The following is a 21,162-nucleotide window of genomic DNA, read 5'->3' on the forward strand; positions in this document are numbered from 1 at the left end:
AGACCTCGAGGGCTCTTGGTATCGAGTTCTAAGATGTACCTTGTTTCTAATTGTCTAAGAGCCTTATCCCTGTTACCTCCTCTTTTATTTGCTGGGACACGGTCAATAACAAAGTAAGTCAATACATTCAAATTGTTATTGTGCTCCGATTTTACGTGTCTTGCAACAGGGTATGTTGGGTCTGAGTTAACTGTTGCTCGCAAATGTTGCAGAATTCGTGCCTGGACTGGAAGTTTGGTACTCCCTACATAGCGGAGTCCGCAAAAACATGTCAAGATATACACTGCGTATTCTGTTTTGCAGTTGAAGTTACTTTGTATCTTGATCTGTTCCTCAGAAAATGCATTTTTGTAAAAGCTAGTATTTGCACCAAATTTGCAGGCTCTGCAACTGCTGCATTTAAAGAAACATTTTTTGTGGGGAAACCACAAATCTTTGTTGAGGAGTTCTGGACTATTTTTTACCAAATGTGACCGCATGGAATGGGCTTTTCGATAAGTAAAACTGGGCTTTACAGGTAAGACTCCTTTAAGGACTCCATCAGTTAGGGCTATCGGCCACTGTGCATTAATGATTTTCCTTATGGCATGCGATTGTTTACTGTGCGTGCTACACTGTGAACTGCCACTGTCACTAGCTGATCCAATGCGAGTGGCTAAGACCTGCTCTGGATCAGTGTTGGGGACTATGGGTACTACTTGCAATAAATTAGATCTATCATGTTTGTTGACTTTCTTTAATGCCAACTTTAATTTATGCGCCCCATATACTCGAGCTAACAGTCTAGCTTTGGCAATTTCCTGTGATTCTCTCCATGCTTTATCCGTACTACATGCCCTTTTGATCCTCAAAAATTCTCCATATGGGAGACTCTATGGTATTGCGTGGATGAAAGCTAGACGCGTGCAGTAGAGTATTCCCTGCAGTGGGTTTTTGGTATAAACTAGTTTCAATTACTCCTTCATTGATTGGAACCTGAATGTCCAAAAAATTAGTGTAAGTGTTATTGAGGTGACTGGTGAAAGCCAGATTAAGATCATTGTTGTTAATACATGTCACAAAATTATTTGCCTGCTCAATACTGCCTTTCCACACGATAAAAACATCATCAATATACCTCCACATGTGGGCTACATGAGCATCATAAAGTGCCTTGTGGTGTCTTCTGAGGACATGCTCCTCCCACCAGACTACATGTAAACTTGCGTAGCTGGGGGAGAAACATGCCCCCATAGCCACGCCTCGCTTCTGTCTATATATCTAGGCATCAAACAAAATACATTATTCATCAAACATCTGCGGATCATTTCTATGAGCATTTTATTATGCTGATACATCCCAATCTCTCTTTGATCGAGATAGTATTTAACTGCTCGCAGCCCATCTTCATGTTTGATGCATGTGTATAATGCTGAGATATCCAGTGTCAAAAATACCATATCTTTAGTCCACTGCACATATATATATATAACCCCCATCCACTAAAAAAAGGTGACAGTGACATAGTTAGGTGAAAATCTCAGTTTAATTGTAATGTTTTAAACTAACACAAAATCGAACTTCACAAGTTATAGGTATTTTAAACAACCATAACTTGCACCCCCACCATGTACAGTGCGGTCATCAATTATGTAATTTCAGATGACATCTGTGATGTAATCAATGATATCAATGAACATCTCATGTGTGTTGTAATAGACGAGTCATGAGATGCATGGCGATGGCGCTAGTTATAGTTACTTGCAATAACAATAGACTGGAACCATATGAATTCTCAATAAAAAAAAACAATAGACTAGAAAACTTCATTGTTTTTTTAACTTAAAAAATGTTAAATTTATAGTGACATTTTCACCAAACTATACCGCCACGTTAACCTTTGGAAAACTGATACTATTCCTACTGTTTAGTTATGGCTAAAGATCGTTCAACTATCTTCTAAAGGCGGAGCATATCCTTCAGACCCAGGACCGATTTATCGGGCCACCTAATGGATGGATACTAATCTGAAGGGCCTATACGGCGGCAAGGGACTAATTGCAATTCAACCATCAGATTACTTACTCCTATTTGACTTACAGAACTGATAATGTTGGAGTTGTCGTAATATTACTGAGACTTGGAATAGAGCTCCAGCAGTGACAGGTTCAATTTCTTGTTGTTTCTCACTAAGGATTCTCACTGTTAATAATAATTACATAAGAAGCGAGGGAGGGATGGAGGGGTGGGTGGGGAATAGCCGGATAACAAGTACTGTTGTTTACTGCACAGATGATAAGGCCTGGACCAAGATGTTTCTCGGGTCATGAATACAAGCCCGACTGTTTACTATTGACCTATATTCCACATATCAGTAGATGTCTCCTACATGTTTGGCTACTTTTATGCATACCTAATGAAATACACGAGGATACACCAGCATTTATGTAACATTGTTAATCATTATTTTTTATAGTACATGTTATGTATGGCTTGGTACTTAATATAAAAAATTGTGTAAAAAAAGAAAGCAGATAAATATATCCTCCCTTAAGTCTCTAGAAAACTGCATAGGGCTACCAATTAGGATACAAGGCTCAGCGATTTCTGAAGTAAATACAATTATTAAAAAGAAATCAGTTTCCTGATGATCTATTTCAGATCTTGTGTGGTCATTCAGTCAGTCAAATTACCTATTCATATGAGCCGGAATATAAAAATAGGTAAATGACTATAAAAATACATCTTAACGTTTTACTTCAATAAATAGCCATTTGGAGTATTCCTGTAGGAATCAGTGGTCATAATATAGGTACTCCTATTAGCTCATCGCCAGCCAGAATTGTTGCTTACAATTGAGAAAATTTACTTTTACATCTTTAGTTTTAAAGAGCAAAACCCACACATGAAAATTTTCACATAATTTACCTACTATATTATAGGTAAAAAGCACTGGGTTATGTAATATCTTGAGAGAACTGGCTAACTTTATTCACCTTATGAGCTAGCAGCAGAATAACAGAATACCATGAAATGAAATTACCACATAGAAACTGCACATTTCTCATAGTAAACTCAAGTACTTGAAATGTGCCTGTCTTTTTTATGGAAATCATCAAAAGGGCAATTCTTAAGCTTTGAACAGTAGCCCAATGCATGTATTCAGGCTGGAAAATAGAATAGCGTGTAGTCTGCAAAGCCCTTCCCGAGGACAAATTGTATTTGTTATATATGAACTTGGCTCTACCTGTCTTTAAAAAAATTCATGCCATTAAATACTACAGTCTAATAACAAGCCTGAAACCTAGAAAGAGACTCTGAAGTTAAAAACAAATATATTGACAAAAAAAAATACTTACTAAAAAGTTTCCCAAAAGTTTCCCTTTTTGTTTTTTCAGCTTCGTAGAGATGTTTGCCATCTTTAACTAACGCGCTGGCCCACTGTTGCAAATAGAAAAAGATAATAACGTATAAACACTGTATGGCTTAATGATGTATATTATACCAACAAGTCTATTATTTCACAAATGCCTAAGCTGAAACTCCAGTTACATAAACATACTCTGGAAAGATATTATTAAAGCAAGTAACTGAAGACACAGCCTATTGATTCACAAATTGATAAATTATTTGCGCAATAAATCATTGTTCTTAACCACGGACTAGTGTGGCACATGATGGTCAGTAGATCCCGTTACAAAACACCAGATCTAGTATTCTACATCACCTATAGCAGACATGGAAAACATTCTGCTTACCGCTCTGTAGTGTTTTATGAACATTTTTCTTCTTACAACCTCCACAACAGCCAAACAATACATCTGAGGAACTGTACTGAGAGCCTCTACAATCTTCACTCGCTCTAGTAGCTCTGTTAAGAGTCGAAACAAGGCTTGCAGTTTTTCTCCATCTTGATCAGCATGAAGCATTACAAAGCAACACCACCTGAAAAGTAAACCAAAAACGACCTTTTATGAAACTCTCAAGCTGCTATTAACTTTTAAACCATGAATTTGCTGCAAACCACAATTAACACACAAAAATGTGACAACTGCCTGATAGATGTTCTCTCTGTAAATTGGGATTCAACACAGAACAGCAATGGTGGACATAATGTATGTTCTTCGTGTCATAGTGTTAAACTTTTATAACCAACCAACATCATAAACTTTATATTACCTTATACAAAATAAAGAAAATATTCAAATTAAGAGGTCAAAATATTCAGATCAAGTAGAAAAATGGTGCAAAGGCTATCCTAAACTTGAAAATATTTTCATTTTATTCAGGCACATTCTCTTAAGCAAAAAACTAATTCAAAGAGGATCAAACACTTTCAATATTTTTGTATTATTTAAGTAAAGTAATGGCATTGTCAATCTGGTGGGTTATCATCATCACATTACTTTATTTCACATTACAGTAAAGAATGCGTAAAAGTACATATAAAATATTGTTAAGAACCAGAGTTAGAGAAATAATTACAATACATAGCAGCCAATTAACAATTAGAATAAAAATGTCATATTAAAGAAGATAAGAATAGCAGCAAACATTAAGTTTCTAGTCATACAATCATTTTAAAATACTAGAAAGGGTATACTATAAAGCTTTGCAGGATTTTATAGTGTCCAATAAGAATGATGACAATGCTTAACGCACAAACACAGTTTCTAGTTGATAAAATATGGCAAGTGCAAAAGAACGGACTGAAAATGTATTTAAAAGTGGTACAATAAAATTCTCTCTGTTGTATAAAATGGACAAAAAAAGAGGATATGTGCAGTAGATTGAATTGCCTTATCATCACAGGGGCAAGGCGGTAAATCGTTTATAGAAAAAACATTATTTGGATGGCCCACCATTAAGGGAATATAATTTAATCGGAATCTGATCAAAATGTGGCAATGCTGTCTGCTCTCTAGGAACACAAGATAAGAGCTAGAGTCTAGTGGAATGTACAGTACACTGTCCTAGTCCTTAACAGATTGTTTGCCTCTATAGATATCTCATCTTTCTGCAACCGCTTTCTTTATAAAAATATCTTTTAATCTTGTTTTGGGGAATTGTTGGCATAAGGACAGATGTTCATATAAATATGAGAGACCCAATGAGACAAGAGTTTGTTTAACATATGATAGCCAGGGGATTTTATGAGCTTGATCTAGGTTCATAATATCTATTATGATCTTCTGGTTCATATCAACCAAGCTTCTTTTCCAGACTGAAAGCCATAGAGTGAGTGGTGTCAGTTTAATAGCATCTGTGATTAAGGGCAAACTTAATTTCTTATGAGCAATAAAGTTATTGCCTACTAAAGGGAGTGAGAAATCTTTTGACAAATGTATCCTCTATGATTTGAAGTGCCCTCACCTCTGATATTCCCCATATAGTCGCTCAGTATGTGGCGATTGATACAGTTTTGGCTAGATAGATTTTTGACATTTCCATTAGTTGTTTGTATCCCAATTTTTCGTAAAATCTAAAAAAGGCATGAATACTTTGGGCCATGAGATTAGCTTGTGTCTGCAACATCTCCTTCCAGTTCTGTTAAAAATCAAAAACAACCCCTAACAGGTAAAAGAATAAATTTACTCTATTTTGCGCCCAGCTAAATGATAGCTTAGCTGCTTCTTATTTGGACCACCCAATGCCATTATATATGTTTTTGCTTTATTAACATTTAGGTCCAGTTTAGTCATAAAAGCGGAGTATAGTACAATCAAGTTTTGCAAGCAGAGGGTTCCTTGCCAGCAACACGGCATCATCTGCGAAAAGCAGAATTGGAAGGGGGGTCATCAGTGTGAGAAGTTGGCCCGATATGCAACGTTCGCTATTCTAGCGACCGCTATGTATCGTTCCAACGACCCTTATGGTGTTTGGTTGTAAGTCAACCTATAGACCAGCTATCCTAGTAGCGTGGATACGAGCAGTCTAAGGCTAAAGACTCGAGAGGGCGTGTTAAGCCAGCTGTTTACCACACATGTACCCCTTGAACACCCAGTGAAAGGACACCACACAAGTGTTATGAAAATAAACAGGATATTTATTAAGAATCACAACAGCCCTGTACTCTTTATGAGGACAGGGTACTAAGCACAAACCAAATCTCTTTAGCAAATACTTCAAGTGCACAATTAAAACAAGTGTCCGAGGACACGGAAAGGTTAAGGTCTCGGGCGGACCCGATAAGGCAAGTCGGAAGCGAGGGACTCGGGACCCTAGAGTAAGGAGGCTATGCAGGCACCGAAATGCCGAGTTACCTAGCCACGAGGGCTGCGGCTGCACAAGTCTTACAGGCGTCGGGGTCTTCGCTGACGAGCCAGGAGCCGGAAGAAAGAAGTTGCTGGCCGGCGACCAGTGCTGAATAGTTCGTAGAGATCCAAGCCTGGATCGGAGATTGATGAAACCTGAAAGCAGAGGGGACCAAGTTCGTACTACTAGCCAGTAGTCAGAGGGTACCAGGAAGGCACCGGTTGGCCGTCACCTCGACTAGGTGAGTGGGCGACGCTAGGCTCTGCAGTCTCACGGACCAGGAGGCGTTGTCGGCGACCACGGTGGAGGTGCGAGCTGTCCCACGAAGGATGATGCTGTCGGCGTCGCTGGGCCCAGGATGGGGCAACAAGCCTTGGCAGATCTCAGGGCCACGGGGTGGGCCTAAGATGGCGTCTTGAGTGGGCCAGGAGGGTCCGGGGTGCTTCTCGCAAAAGATGGAAGCAAGGGCCAGTCTGGAGCAACCAGACCAGCAGTGATGATTCTCGGATGTCGTCACAGAAGGGCACAAGCCAGCGGCGAGTGACCAGACAACGTGCTGAGCAGCGAGCAGAAGGGTCCCACGCAGATCGTGGAGATGCTGGGAGACTGCACTTCGGTGCTAGAGCGGCTCAGGGTCGGGGCTTCTCGGACCCCAGAGCACTCACCAGAGAGTTACCTCGATGGTCGTGCTGGTTTTTAAGAGCGTGCAGGTTCTGATGATGGCCGGTCCCTCGAGGTCTCGTCGCACCCACAGATCACAGCTGAGCTGATGACGTGGGTAGAGGTCAGAGGTGCCAGGGAAGCCGGTTCTCGTCGAGCTGGGCCGTCGGATCCTTGAGGAAGGACTTGCAGCAAACCGCAGAGTTCTTAGTTGGTGCCCGCTGATGCAGGGTGACTACTCCTTAGCCACAAGGGAGAAATCTTGAGAAGAGTCTTGAGTGTCCTTTCGTAGAAAGTAGTTCTTGATTCAAAGATGATCTAATTTGGAAGGGTCCCCGCTCCGGTCTTTATCCTAAAGAAAGGGGTGGGTACATGACTAGGTCCTGCCCTAAGGGTGGGACCAGGAAGGGGGGTAGTTACGCCCCTCTCCCCTGCCGGGCTTTCCCCAGGCCAGGGCTGTCGCCCCTGGAACTGGTTCTAACCGGCAGATGCGTAGTGAGCACCGGGGTGCCACTCCGCAGTCACCTTCTCGCCAAAGCCCTACCTACCCAGAATACACAAACCCTGTCTGGGACGGTGCGAACAGCGCCCTCGACAGGAAACCCTTTGTCCAAGTGCTCTTCGCTGGAAGGACTCCCAGCAGCAGGAGGTCAGACTTGTGTCTGTGGTGGCAGCATCCATTTTGTGGAGCTGAGGCTTCAGTTAACTTTAACCGGGGTTCACAGTTACGTACATGTCGTGTCCCTCTAGAAGGGTGGGATACTAACCTCATCGCCAGAATTGGTGAGAGGGCAGCACCCCGATTCGTATGACACCTTACTCGACATGCTTTGATAACGCGATACCGGAGTTACCGATATGGTACGCGTTATCATGGAACAGCTATTGGGTCTTGATTCCGCAAGCTGCAGCCGGGCTCGGCTCGGGCCTGAACCTAGCTCACACGAGCCCACGCACTCTGCCTTCAGGATTGATAAGGCCTGCCATAGGAGTGACTGATAGGGACTCGGGTGTCCATTGGATGGTTAGATATAGGGCTACTATACCTAAAGCGAAGGGTGGTTACACGTCTTCGCCCCAGCTGTCGTGCAGCCAGTTGTGTCAAATTTAAGTGGCCAGCCAGGGGTGGCATAATACATGCTGCAGCCCCTGGCGGCCCTGGGTACACCTATGCCCTGCGTTACGGGGTCTGATAAGGTGGCCCAGTACCAATTGGTAAATGCACCTAGGGTACATATCGTAATTTAGAAAGAGAACAGCCAGGCTGTGGGTCTGATTAGCAGGCCCACAGCCAGAGAAAGTCGTAAACCAGTGAAACAAAAGCAAAAAATCTGGGTGATCATAGGATTGCAGACCCTACTCTCCTACAATCAGTACATGGGGAGTATCTTTCGCAGTGTTACTCAAGTCAGTATTTAAGTTATTAGTGTAGAGGGCAAACAGAAACGGCACCAAAACGTAACCTTGTTTGACGCCCTTTCGATTTTAAAGGAATTTGTGCATTTGTCATGCCTCCCATAGCGCACCATGGCGGTTGATTCCCTGTGTAAGCCTCTCATAAACTCTATGATTGCCTCATTTATTCCCATTTCCTTCAAGATGAGCCAGCGGAGACCCTAGTAGTGGTGGGTGGGATCTGTCCACCCCAGTATCCGCAACACAGTTAAAATCGCCATCAATGACAGTGAGTCCCCCAACAAAATCAATCAACTGAGCCGAAAACGAGTTGAAGAACACCATCTGTTCTACATTTGGCACATATACACTCCCAATAGGCACCTCCTTCCCACCTAACCGACCCGTCACCAGAACATAACTGCCTTTATAATCTACCTGATTGCGAGTGTGTTCAAAGGGGACCCCAGGCCTCACCCATATCAATACCCAGCTAGCAAAGGCAGAGTAAGTGGTGACATAAATTCGCCCTGGCAAAAGGATCCTTATCTTGTGAGTCTTCTTCATTGCTAAAACAGGATTAGAAGGTTGCAGGGAGACTTACTTGGCAAGGTATGGTGTAGAAGAACTGACTAAATACACTTGTCAGGGGTCAGGGTTATCTTATCCTCCATTTTTTCAGGAGACTCCTTTGACACCGTCTTAAACAGAGGCTTTATCAATGGCAAAGGGGCCACTGACAGTACAGTTGCCTTTGGGTCATCCACGTACAAAAAGGAGCATCAACAGCATCAGTAATCGGTGAAGGAATTACACGAGGGGTCTTCAATGTAAGCAATAACTCAGACGTGGTATGAGAGGCCAAAGCAGAGACAGATGACAATGATATGCTCAACAAAAATGTTGGAGGGATTTTTGCTTTGGCAGATTTCTCAGCATGACTGTGTTTTTTTTTTTTACAGACTTTATAATGGCTCAAGCCTTTTTTAAAGCTATCTTGTGTGAAGGACCAGGTTACTGAGGATCTTTGAAGAGTATTCTCTGCAAATTTGGCAGTCTTTAATTCTGGGTAGAAAGAGGGTTCAGGACAGACACAGTACATACATTTCTTGAGTGGGGTCAATAAAGTGTCTTTGAGCTACATAGCCTGAATGGAGATAATTAAACTCACCGCATTAGTTGGGCGTTTACCAACTTCCTCAGAGAATTGTTTACTTCTATGTTGAAATTAGAGTGGGTACTTCCAGCATGATGATGGGGAACAACTGAAGCACATGAATCTACTAAAGATTCAATGCTCTAGAAGGATTATTTCACCTAATATGTAATCATCTGTTTGATGCACGTAAATTCACATGCTTTGCATACTCCCTTCTAGTGTTGGACTTCAAAGAAGTCACTGAATCACAAGGTATCTGTGACGACTTTTCTAGTAGTGAAGGCGCACAGGCACCAACTTCATAGCGATATTCTTTAGCGTTCACTGAGTGAGAGTAGGTATGGACTGCTGAGTAGGATAGTATAGTATAGAGCCTCAAGGATGAGGGTGATTGGTGTTTGACGCAGTTTACTCAACAATTACAGTAGAAATGGAAGAGAATGAAAAGTGCAGGTGAAGATACCGGACCAGTTCATCCACACAGATTTTCCAATGGACTGGCTTTTCCACAAATGTCAAAGAGGTCCATGCCTGGGACCAACACCCGGCTGCACCCCCCAACCGACAAAGGGAATAAGAATTGTGGGTGGAGTTCCCACTCACGAACTTGTCTACTGAGTAGCTCTGCAAAGTTGTTTTCCACCCTCTGGAGATACTTTGCAAGGTGATGCCCTTGATGGTATATCGCCCATTGGCAAATTTGCTGCGCTAGAGCTGACAGTTGAAGAAAATGTGTGCTACATTCCTTTTTCAGATAAAACATGTTACTCATGTTGTCCGATTGCACTGGGACTACCTTGCCCTTATTGCCTTCAATAAAAGCTTTGAGCGCTAGGTATACAACAGAAAATTATAGATGGTTGATGTTGAGACTTTATTTACTAGTTGGCCACAGACCCAGGTCATCATGTGATCTAGATGCGGCCACCTCACCAAGCAAGCGATGCAGCCGTGGCGATGGTTACTTGTGAGACTGGGTCTGAGGAAAGGCCTGTCCTGCATTAAAGAAAGCAATAGGTGCTGGCCCCTATCAGCACTAGATATTACCAGCAACCCTCTGCTTGTGATCATTGCACTAATAGACACTTTTGAAGTGGACGGATATGGACTATGGCTATACATGAAATGTTGTTGGACCTCTCGCTTAAAGCCAGAAAAAAGCAGTGAGGAGTAGCAGCAGATGATGACAGCGGAGTTTACCTCACTAGCAGCTGTACCAGCTGAATCAGGAGTAAAATGTGCCTTTTTTCTCCTTCTCAACAATCTCTTCTCACCTCCTCCGATATTGTTCAGGGAGACGTTGGAACAAGGCCTCTATTTCTTCCCATTGGGCCCTGTTGTAACATGAAAGGAGGTCAACGAAATTGGTAATGTGCCACCATGTGACAGCACCAACTGCCACTCTTTTGCCAGCCGCAGCAATGCCTTGCTCTCCTTAACAGGAGGAGCAGCTACACCTGTGGCTTGGACTACTGCGCTCTTTCAGGCGGTCAAAACCAACAAAGAGTCCTGTGGGGGCAAAGCTTCTGCTGGAAAGAGAATCAGATGGTGTAGGTTTGAACTTTTTCGCAATCCTGAGTGTACCATCTGGGATTTCCAAGGATCATTGAAAGTTTCTGCAGAAGACTTCTCTATACCATTCAACATAGGGAGAACGTGGAGTGATCTCTTGGGTTCTGGATAGAGTCTCCACCAAGCCGTCATCATCCTCCGGGGTGACATGGGTATCTACCTAATGCTGCACACTGGATGACAATGTAGTAAGTGGCGATACCGTCCAGAGGAGAAAGCCTATAAAGGACGTGTTCTAGGTCAGGGTCCCCTGCGGACTTTGTCATCAGTGAGGATCTTGCTCGCGCTCTATAAAACCTTCTAAATAAATAAATAAATAGTCCTCCAAGGATGTTGTGAATGGTGTAGATTTACTGGCACTCCTAAGTCCCTACTGGAGAGTAGGAACTAGGGCTGCCTGAACCAGAATATGACTCTGGTGACCCATGAGAAGGAGGTGATGGTGTAGGTGGTAGAGGAGGGTGTGGAGGAGTAAGGGTAACAGCATTGTTCTTTGTCTGCTTGGCAGGTACTGTGCGTAGAGTACTGGCCGTTTGTTGATTGTTCTTGAAGGAGACATTGACCTTTTTAGGCAAAGTCTTTCTGGTGGCAGAGATTGTGCCCATGCAGAGAACAATGAGGACACATCGCTGCCTTATACTAGAGTAGAAAACAAAATACATTAAATCAAATGGAACCAGGAAAGTCTATATCGGAAAGCTCATGACCTTTGGGGGGGGGGGGGGTAAATAATGGGATACAGATTGGTGTGAGAATATGGAGACCATGAGAACATTATGCAGGCAAATTAATAACTGAAACAGTTCTAGACAAAGTAAAGATTACAAGCATTTTCACAATTACCCTTTTAATCTGCTATTTTTCAGACCTGAAAAGCAGATCTTTACCCCCAACTTAGGAACGATATTGTTTCTCACTCACACACGATAAAAGAAATAGATACAATTGAACTTACTTTAATCTGACTTGTAGGTTATTTGCAAGCTCTTGTTTGGCAGTAGTACACTTCTGTTTTATGTCCAAAAGCTTCCTATGGTTAGTCAGCATTATCATCAATTGATTTGCATGACTCAGACACAAATCAGGTAGCACAGAAGGATCTTTCAAGTTTTCTGCTCTTTTCTGATTGGCTAAAAATCCCTAGGAAATAAACAAATTACATATTAATCACAACTGTTTTAAACTTATTTCTGTTCTCAAAAAATACCTACAAAGACAATGACCTTAACATATCACAGAATGTTTAGAAATGTTTGTAACAGGCACATACTGCTTTAAAACTGTCGAAGACTAGGGCTTGATTTAAAAAATCTTTTACCCCTTCAAGTTCCACATGGGTGTGCAAATACAGTCACAGACGTTTAAGCCCAAATATGGAATTTACCTTGTGAATATCCTCAAGGATGGGAGATGCTCTCCCATTATAAGTTTAGAGTTAACCGTGGGAACATGAGCGTTTCCAAGTAAGGCTCAAGGTGTGGTATCTGGCAAGGTGGTAAATACCAACAAAATCATATTCTATGGGTATTAACAAACCTTTCCAAATGTGTTCACAACAAATATGCATACTTTTATTTAGTGCCAAAAAGGTTAGAATACCACTGCAAATGGGTGTGCATTGCACCTTAATGGCATACCAGTGTTCCTTCACTGTTGACAAAAATATCAATACCTGATTTAAGTTGTGAACCAAAAACACAAGCTTAGGTTTGCAACTTGTTAAGCTATTCTTTTCTTTGTGACTCAACCCTACAATGTCTCCTCGCCTTCTTTCAGGGATGTAAGGTACAGAGAGAAACAATAGGTTTAAAAATGCAAGCGAGGCTGTGCTGGTGGCAAATAATTAGCTAAGCATTATGGACTTCAACTCAATAAATAAAATGTTAGAGCATCTGAAGGGAGATTACACTCGCTTTAGCCATTTATAAGATCACACGCTAAGCACTATTTCCCATAACAGCCATCTCTTTGCTCCTAAAATGCTAGGGGATGGGACAAGGAGACAGTAAACTGTGTTCTGTTCTTCCCAATCCAGACACAGCAATGGGTTTTTGTTCTTCTACTCTACTCCAAGTCTAGTTGTATTCTCAAGATTCTTAAGTGCTGGTAGTGGAAAGCCTTTCTTGCCGTGCACATTGAAAATCAGACCTAGAAGGTGGTCCCCTCTTGATATGACCAGAGACAGGGTTTATAGGAATAGACCACCAAAGGACTACTTCATACCAGGAACCTATACATTATCAACATGTCAAGCGCTGTGTTTTCAGCCAGTTTTTATTCTTATGACAACTTTCTTACCCGTCTACTCCCTTCTGACACATTACCACATATCTACCTGTGGATGACTGTAATTAACTTCTCCTTTTCTGCCTGCCGGCCAAGCCTATTAATTTCTCAGAGAAAAATATTTAACTACGAAACATTTCCCTACTGGCACTGGAAAAGGTGAGTCTGGTGAGATATGAATTCTTAATTGCCCATGTTTTAAAAAAATCAATGAAATGAACATTGTAATATATATGTACATATATATATATATATATAACCTACTGGCGGTCACCAGTAGGTAGTTATAGTTAGGATTTTTTTCAATGTTAAATCTCAAAATTCTATTTGGAATAACTTTGGCACTGGTTGACGAATCTGCTTGAAAATTTCCTCAAAATGGCCTTGTCGAGTTCCGGTCTTTCCCTGAAAGTTTGGGGGGGATTCGTCAAGCGGGGGCCGAGATAAAAGGGGGGTCCCAAAACGCGGTTTCCCCATGTTAATTTCCATAGGGCGGTCGATTTCACTTTTAGCTCGAACGGCTGAATGGATTTACACCAATCTTGGCAAAATTGTAGGGACTAGTAGCCCGATGTGCCTTTGCTATGTCTCAAGATATGTGCTCCAGTGGATGTTGAGTAATTTAGGTTCAAAAAAATATATATATCTATAGGCGCGCCCCGGTACGCGCACCGGGGAGCGCACCGGGCGCGCCAGGCGACATGCGCGCAGAAAGCTGATTGGCTCTGGGGTGTCTGTAAACATTCTAAACAGTCTGGAGCGGCCGCCATCTTGTGTCTCGGTAAAATCGAGACACAAGAGGTGGCAAAAACAAAGGGGGGAATTGACCATAAGGGGGCAGGGTAGACCCCCTCCTGACCCCCTAGGTTTAATGTGGGGGCTAAAATAGGGTCCCGCGGGGCATTTGAAAAAAAATCTTTTTTTCGATTTGCGCGGGGGGAGCGCCCGGTACGCGCACCGGGAAGCGCACCGGTGAGCGAAGTAAAGGGAAAATCCAGGACCATATTTATGAAGGCCTTGCGCTGCCAGTTTTGCGCCGCCTGTGCGTCACTTTTTGTGACGCACCAGCGGTGTAAAAAAAAGCGCATTGTTACGCTATATTTAAAAAGTGACGCATCTATGGGTCACTTTTTAAAACCCTGCGCCACATTATACCTGCGTCAGGTATAATGTATGCAGAGGGGGCGTTCCTCCGCAAAAAGCTTTGTAATAGTGACGCAGTGAAATCTATGAGATTTCACTGCGTCACTTTTAGGATGCTGTTGTGTCAAAATCTTGTGCCTGCCTCACAGCAGGTGTAAGACTGACGCAAGACCTTTCACATGGTGCTTTCCCCATGTGAAAGGCCGCATTACTGGAGTTGCCTCACTTTTGTGACGCACTCCAGTAATGCGTCACTTTTGTGTTTACAGATACGTCAGAAATACTGACGTATCTGTAACTCCTTGCGAATTGATTAGTCATAAATTAAATATGGCACATCTGGAATGTCATAAGGAGTGTGCCCAGAAAAGTGACGCATCGCTGTTTTCACGCAGCGATGCGTCACTTTTCAGAAATGAGGCCTCCAGTTTATTCACTGTGTCACCTCTACGACCCTTTCTTGCGTCAATACGTCCCTTTTGCATACATTACACCTGACGTAGGAATAATGTGGCACAGGGGTTTACAAAGTGACGTATTTACCTAGAAACGCCACTTTGTAAATATGAATAAATAAGGTGCATTTTTTATTGGACTGTTGTGTCACAAAAAGTGATGCTTTGGTGGCGTTAAAGTGACGCATGGCTTCATAAATGAGGCCTTCTGCCTTCAAGTCCAGCAATGCATCTTTTCTTATCCTTCCACACCCCTGTTCCTTTTCAACATTTTCATTGAATATCAACATTCCCCATATTCACTCTTCTTCTCATAACTTTCTTTCCTAACACTCACCTTCTTTCAGTCCTCCTACTTCACTTCCTTTTTCCTCTCATACCTTTCTGTTCTTTCTTACTCATTCTCCTTTCCATTATCAATGCACTCTATTTCACTTACTCTTTTTCATTTTTTTAAGAATATAGCTCTTTGATGAGAATTGGAGGTAGTTCTGAAAAGAACTTTTGGTTTTCTTCTTTTTTCTAAACAGGAAAAAAAACAGGGAATGGAAACTGCTCAACAGGAGCAAAAAAAAACAAAAACAATTAGGGGTGGGAAGGGCAGCGATGATTTTCTAATGCTCGAACCATGAGCTGTACACTTTGTTCTCCAAAGGTAAGCAGTTGATTGCAGTATCTGCATCTGAGGGCACCATGGTTAAAAGCAGGTTGAATGTTCGGAACCAGCTCTTGTGATCTCCCCTCCCAGAAGAAGTTGCTCCTCCTGTTGATGTAGAGGCCCCATCACTGGGAAACTCTTGTGCCAGAGCCCTGACACTTTCCCGGGCAAGATTCTGGGGGTGCTTCCTCTCCACATGCCGGATCATTGTGAAGTTCCCAAAAGAGTACTTTTTCAAAGGGTTTCCTAGTGACAGCTCTTCTTTGCAGATCCTGCACTGCACTTTTGGAGCATTTACCTTTTTTAGTGTAGGTGGGATTATAGAAAATTTCCAAATGAAATGTTCCTTAACTTTTCGTTGAGGAGGCTCTTCATTGATGAATTCTGGTTCATCCTCACTGCTGGATTGTCTGGTAGCCATTGTAAAACCAACAAATATCCAGGAGCAAAAAGGCAGGTCTTGCAGTCACAAAAGTGAAAGAAGAAGTGAAGGAAATGGGTGGGGATTTAATTCTTTGTAAAAAAAACTGTTAGCAATCAATGAAAAGTGTTATTTTAAGGTCACATGACCCGACGCGCTTACGCTGCGTTCTCCGGAGCGCTTCCGGGTGCACAAACGCGGCGCGAACGTAGGCGCTTCCGGGGATCATACGTGGCGCGAACGTAGGCGCTTCCGGGTGCGTTTACGCGGCGCGAACGTAGGCGCTTCCGAGGGCGCTTACATTGCGCGCCGAAGTGACGTCATCAAACTTTTGCGGAAATGCATAATCATTTTCCTTATAAAAAAAAACTGATTTTATTTGTATGGTATGAAATGTTAATGTTAATGTAAGCCGAACTTTTTGAGCGCACGGCTACCCCAAAGGGTGTCCCGGCGCTTTAGCAAAGAGGCTCAGAGAAACAGGAAAGCCAAAGGCATACACACTACAGTTACCGCGGGTTACTTGGTGAAGAGCAGAGTCTTCAACTCCTTCCTGAAAGCCAGGAGGTTGTTCGCTTTCCGAAGGGAAAGTGGGAGCTCGTTCCACAAGCAGGCTGTCACGTGTTGGAAGGAGCGACCTCCCATCCGGACACGTTTGACCACAGGCACCTCCATTTTGGCCAGGTCCGCCGACCGCAATGACCTCCGTGGCACATAGAAAGCAGTACGCTTCCTCAGATAGTTAGGACCAATCGCATGGAGAGCTTTAAACGCCAGAGTGGGGAGTTTAAATCTGATTCTCCCAGAGATTGGCAGCCAGTGCAGCCTAGCCAGGAGCGCTGAGGCGCTGGCTCTCCTGGGCAGGCCGTAGATGGCTCTGGCCGCCGAATTCTGAACAATCTGCAGTCTGGATAACAGATACTTAGGTAGGCCTGCAAAGAGCGCATTTGCATAGTCCAGGCGGGATCCCACAAGCGCCTGGACTACATTCCTACGGTACTGCAGTGAAAGCAGAGGAAGAAATTTCCTAAGCATCTTGAGGATGCTGAAACATTTCCCTGCTAATCCCTGGATGTGTGGACGAAAGGAAAGATCATCGTCAAACACCACTCCGAGATTTTTTACCTGAGTAGATGGTTTCTCTGGGGGGAACATGTCCTGGGGCCACCATGTCTTCCAGCCCGGGTCTGGGGCACAGCCGAAAAAGAGCAGCTCAGACTTGTCTGAGTTGCATTTCAGGCTGTGCCGCTGAAACCACGTAAAGACTGCACTCAGACAGTCCTTAATTCTGCCGCCGTTGAAGACCTCTCCCTTCCTGCAGGTGAACAAGAGCTGGGTGTCATCAGCGTATGAGATGACCCGGGCCCCAAACGCCTCCGCTACCTCCGCTAGAGGGGCCATATATATGTTGAAAATGGTGGGGCTCAAGATAGAACCTTGAGGCACCCCCACCTCCAGCGAAGGCATTTCGGCCGAGAACGGCGGAGCCCAGATCACCTGTCGGCGGTCGGCAAGAAAGGATTGGAACCAGTCCAGCACCGTCCCTCGCAGACCAATCTCCCTGAGTCTTGAGAGGAGACCTGTGTGTGGGACGGTGTTGAACGCCGCCGATAGGTCCAACATGACTAACATCGCCTTTCCCCCATGATCGAGCGTCTCCCTGATGGCGTCGGTAACCTCTACCAGAGCGGTCTCCGTGCTGTAGTTCGCACGAAAGCCGGACTGGGAGTCATGCAGCAGTTTGTTGTTCTCAATGAAGGTGGACAGAGTATGCTGAACATGTTTCTCATGTTTTGCATTATTATTAACTTTTCATTCATATTTTTTTTCACAAACGAAATTAGCGCTCTGGGTGCGCTTACCGGAGAGCTTACCGGAGAGCTTACCGGAGAGCTTACCGGAGCGCGCACCCAGAGCGCAAAAGAAAAAAATTATATTAAAAAAAAAATCAAAAATGAATACTTATTCAAAACAGCAAATTGTAAAAAAAAAAAAAAAAAGGTTAGAAACTCGATATAGAAAGGAATTAGCATTTAAAAAACCTTTGAAATTCACTGAAAAAAACATAGGTTTCACACCAGTTATAGTTGGGAATTAAAATTTAAAAAACCTATTAAATTCACTGAAAAAACCATAGGTTTTACACCAGTTATAGTTACCTGGAAATTTTACTGACCTAAAACCATTGAAATTCCCACGTTATAGTTAGTTGGACTCACTATAACTTGCGCGCCTGCAATGCACTGCTGATGACGTCACATATTACATCACTCATGAAATGGTCAGTGACATCACTCATGACATCACTGATGACACCATCCTTGTGACAGAGTGACAGACCTCCTTTCAGTGTAATATAAGCCTTGAAACACATATTTAAAAATAGTATTTAACATTTTCAAAAAAGTGGGGATACCCATACCAGTTACAACAAACAATTCAGTAATTCCACCATCTACATACACATCCATTCATTCACAAACAGTTCTATATAGTCACTCATATATATACTCACTCATCATATGTAGTGATACACCTATACATCCTGTTACACACCGACAGTCATCAATCAGAAAGTCATGCAAATAAACTATTGAACATCTATTTATTTGCATATACAAGTATACACACACTACCATCTTACTTTTAAGGGAACTTACACATACTTACTCTCTTAAACAATCACTTATAGAAACACATACTTAATTAAACAGGAACTCTTACAATCTCTCACTCTCACATATACTCACTTATATACATCAATAGTCACATATACTAGATTAAAACATATGTTGTTACTGATAAACACACTAGTGACACAGTCATTCACTCACTAACACACACATATACACTCATCCACCCATACAGTCCTGCACATATGCTGTCTTCAAAACACATACAGTGAGTCAGTCATTGATGCATCTATGTGCTAAGTAATACCCCCACCAAACCATTCAGACACTCATACTGATACTAAAAAAACATCTAATAACCCCTATACACACACATATAGCTACTCACCAACCCATGCAGCCACTTATACACAAAGTGAAACACTGATACATATATTTAAATATTTAACATTTATTCGCTAATATATGTATTCACTAAGATACATTTAATAAGCCAGTTAACCAATCAACTTTTTTTTTAAAACATCCATTTACACACTTATTAAAACATTTATTCTTCCATCGACCTTTACATATACATATATAAAACATATTTATTTTTCAGAAAGACACAAATTCACTGGATGGTGTCATCAGTGATGTCATGAGTGATGTCACTGACCATGTCATGAGTGATGTAATATGTGACGTCATCAGCAGTGCATTGCAGGCGCGAAAGTTATAGTGAGTCCAACTAACTATAACGTGGGAATTTCAATGGTTTTATGTCAGGAAAATTTCCAGGTAACTATAACTTGTGTAAAACTTATGGTTTTTTCAGTGAATATATATATATATATATATATATATATGTATATCAGGAACACTCCAATCTTCACAATATAAGAAAGGCACTGACTCCGTGAAATTTCGAATTCCAAATAAGTTTTATTCCACTTTTAGGCTACTTTGACGCGTTTCGGCGGTTAGCTCCCGCCTTGTTCAATATATATTACAAACAGTCACCACTGTCTTTGTAGTTAGACAGATTTTGTCCGGCCTCTGCAGGTATATTTCAATCTAATTACTAGGCATCTTATGCAGCCATACCTGGAAAGGTTTCAAGGTGCTACTTACAGCCTACATAGCTAATGTCAAAAGTAGGCTTTAAAAAATGACAAAAATGTGTTTCCAATCATGTGGTGCACCTTCTTTCGCTCAGAATAGTTCAGGATGTACTGGCAGTCCTAAATTTAGCACTGGTGTGGATGGTGTAAATCTACACTATAGTAAGCACATGACATGTAACTTTTCAGCCACTGGTAGACTTCTTGTAATGCCAAAGGAGGCCAGCTGACCTTTTGTCATGTTCGGGCATGGCTGCACATCCACTTGGAGCGGTTTAGCAAATTTCTAGTGTCCAGGGTCAAAATAGGACAGTAAATCCAGCCTCCTAAAAAGGGGAAATCTGGGAAGACTACCCAAATGTTAATTTCCCCACGAAGGTTTTTAATTAAAAATTCAATACATATTTAATTATTTTTATGTCGAAGCCTACCAGGCAGCACAACTGTCTGGTTTGCTAAAGACATCTTGGGGTCATTCAGAAAGCTTCCCTGGGAATGTACTCTGCCCAGTGCTTACCACTGTTGTTGTGGTTTGGAACTCACATTTTCTGGCTTTCTATTTGCTGACTTTGTTTGTTTTAGGCTGTCCAGGGTGAGTTTGTCCCTCCCAAGGAGCAATGCCTTTTCACACCTACTCCCCTTGTATTCTTCTACTACTGCTATTTTCTGTAAACAGGCCTCTAAATCTTGTTCTTATCGGGTCACATTTCCTGTGCATTCAAAGACAGACGTCAAATGTCTGGCTCAGACTTCTGAAGATGCATGGTGTTGGCTTTTCTTTCTCTGACTTCAAAGTGAGAGGATTTATGTGACAATCCTTCCGGATACTGGGGGTGTGAAAGGGGGGTTTCTAGTAAACAGCAAAATTTAAATGAACTGTGCAAGTGTTTCAGAATATATCAGAATTAGGAACCCAAATGAATCGCATTTTCTGTTAAATCTAAAGTGTGTTGGAATCAAATACTTTATCTAGACACTAGGTAATGCCATTTCCACACATTATCGTTTGCACGCTGTATAGTTTTCTTAGTAAAATTGCATGTCACTACAATTTAACATGTGTTTTCTATAACAGCAGTGTGCAACCACACCATGAATACTTTACTCTATGCCATTCCACTCTACTCTGCACCATTCCACGCCACTGCACTCTTCGCCTCTCTACTCCACATCACTGCACTGCTTGCCACTCCACTCTAAACCACTCCAGTCTAGGCCACTCCACTCCACTCTGCAGAACTCCACTCTACGCCACTCCACACAAATGCACTTTACACCACTCTAGTAAAGACCATTCCACTCTATTCTGAACAACTCCACTCTATGCAACTTCACTCTACACCACTCTGCAACACTGTACTCTATGCCACTGCACTCTACTCTGTACCACCCCTACTGTATGCCCCTGCACTCTATGCCATTCTACTGTATGCCATTATA

General features: G+C 42.4%; 1 protein-coding gene across 7 annotated transcripts in view; it reads right to left on the bottom strand.

Moving 5' to 3' along the window:
• RB1CC1 (RB1 inducible coiled-coil 1) overlaps positions 1-21,162 on the bottom strand; it is a 544,646-nt gene that overhangs the window by 345,157 nt on the left and 178,327 nt on the right. For all 7 annotated transcript variants that reach the window (XM_086965748.1, XM_086965743.1, XM_086965750.1 and 4 more), the window contains 3 exons: positions 11,976-12,160; positions 3,738-3,924; positions 3,339-3,420 (listed from right to left, as the gene is read on the bottom strand). In XM_086965748.1, coding sequence (XP_086821874.1) covers positions 3,339-3,420; positions 3,738-3,924; positions 11,976-12,160 — 454 coding nt within the window. The remainder of the gene's footprint in view (positions 1-3,338; positions 3,421-3,737; positions 3,925-11,975; positions 12,161-21,162) is intronic.

Source organism: Lissotriton vulgaris, chromosome 4_1 (genome assembly GCF_964263255.1).
Source record: "Lissotriton vulgaris chromosome 4_1, aLisVul1.2, whole genome shotgun sequence".
NCBI classification, from domain to species: Eukaryota; Metazoa; Chordata; class Amphibia; order Caudata; family Salamandridae; genus Lissotriton; species Lissotriton vulgaris.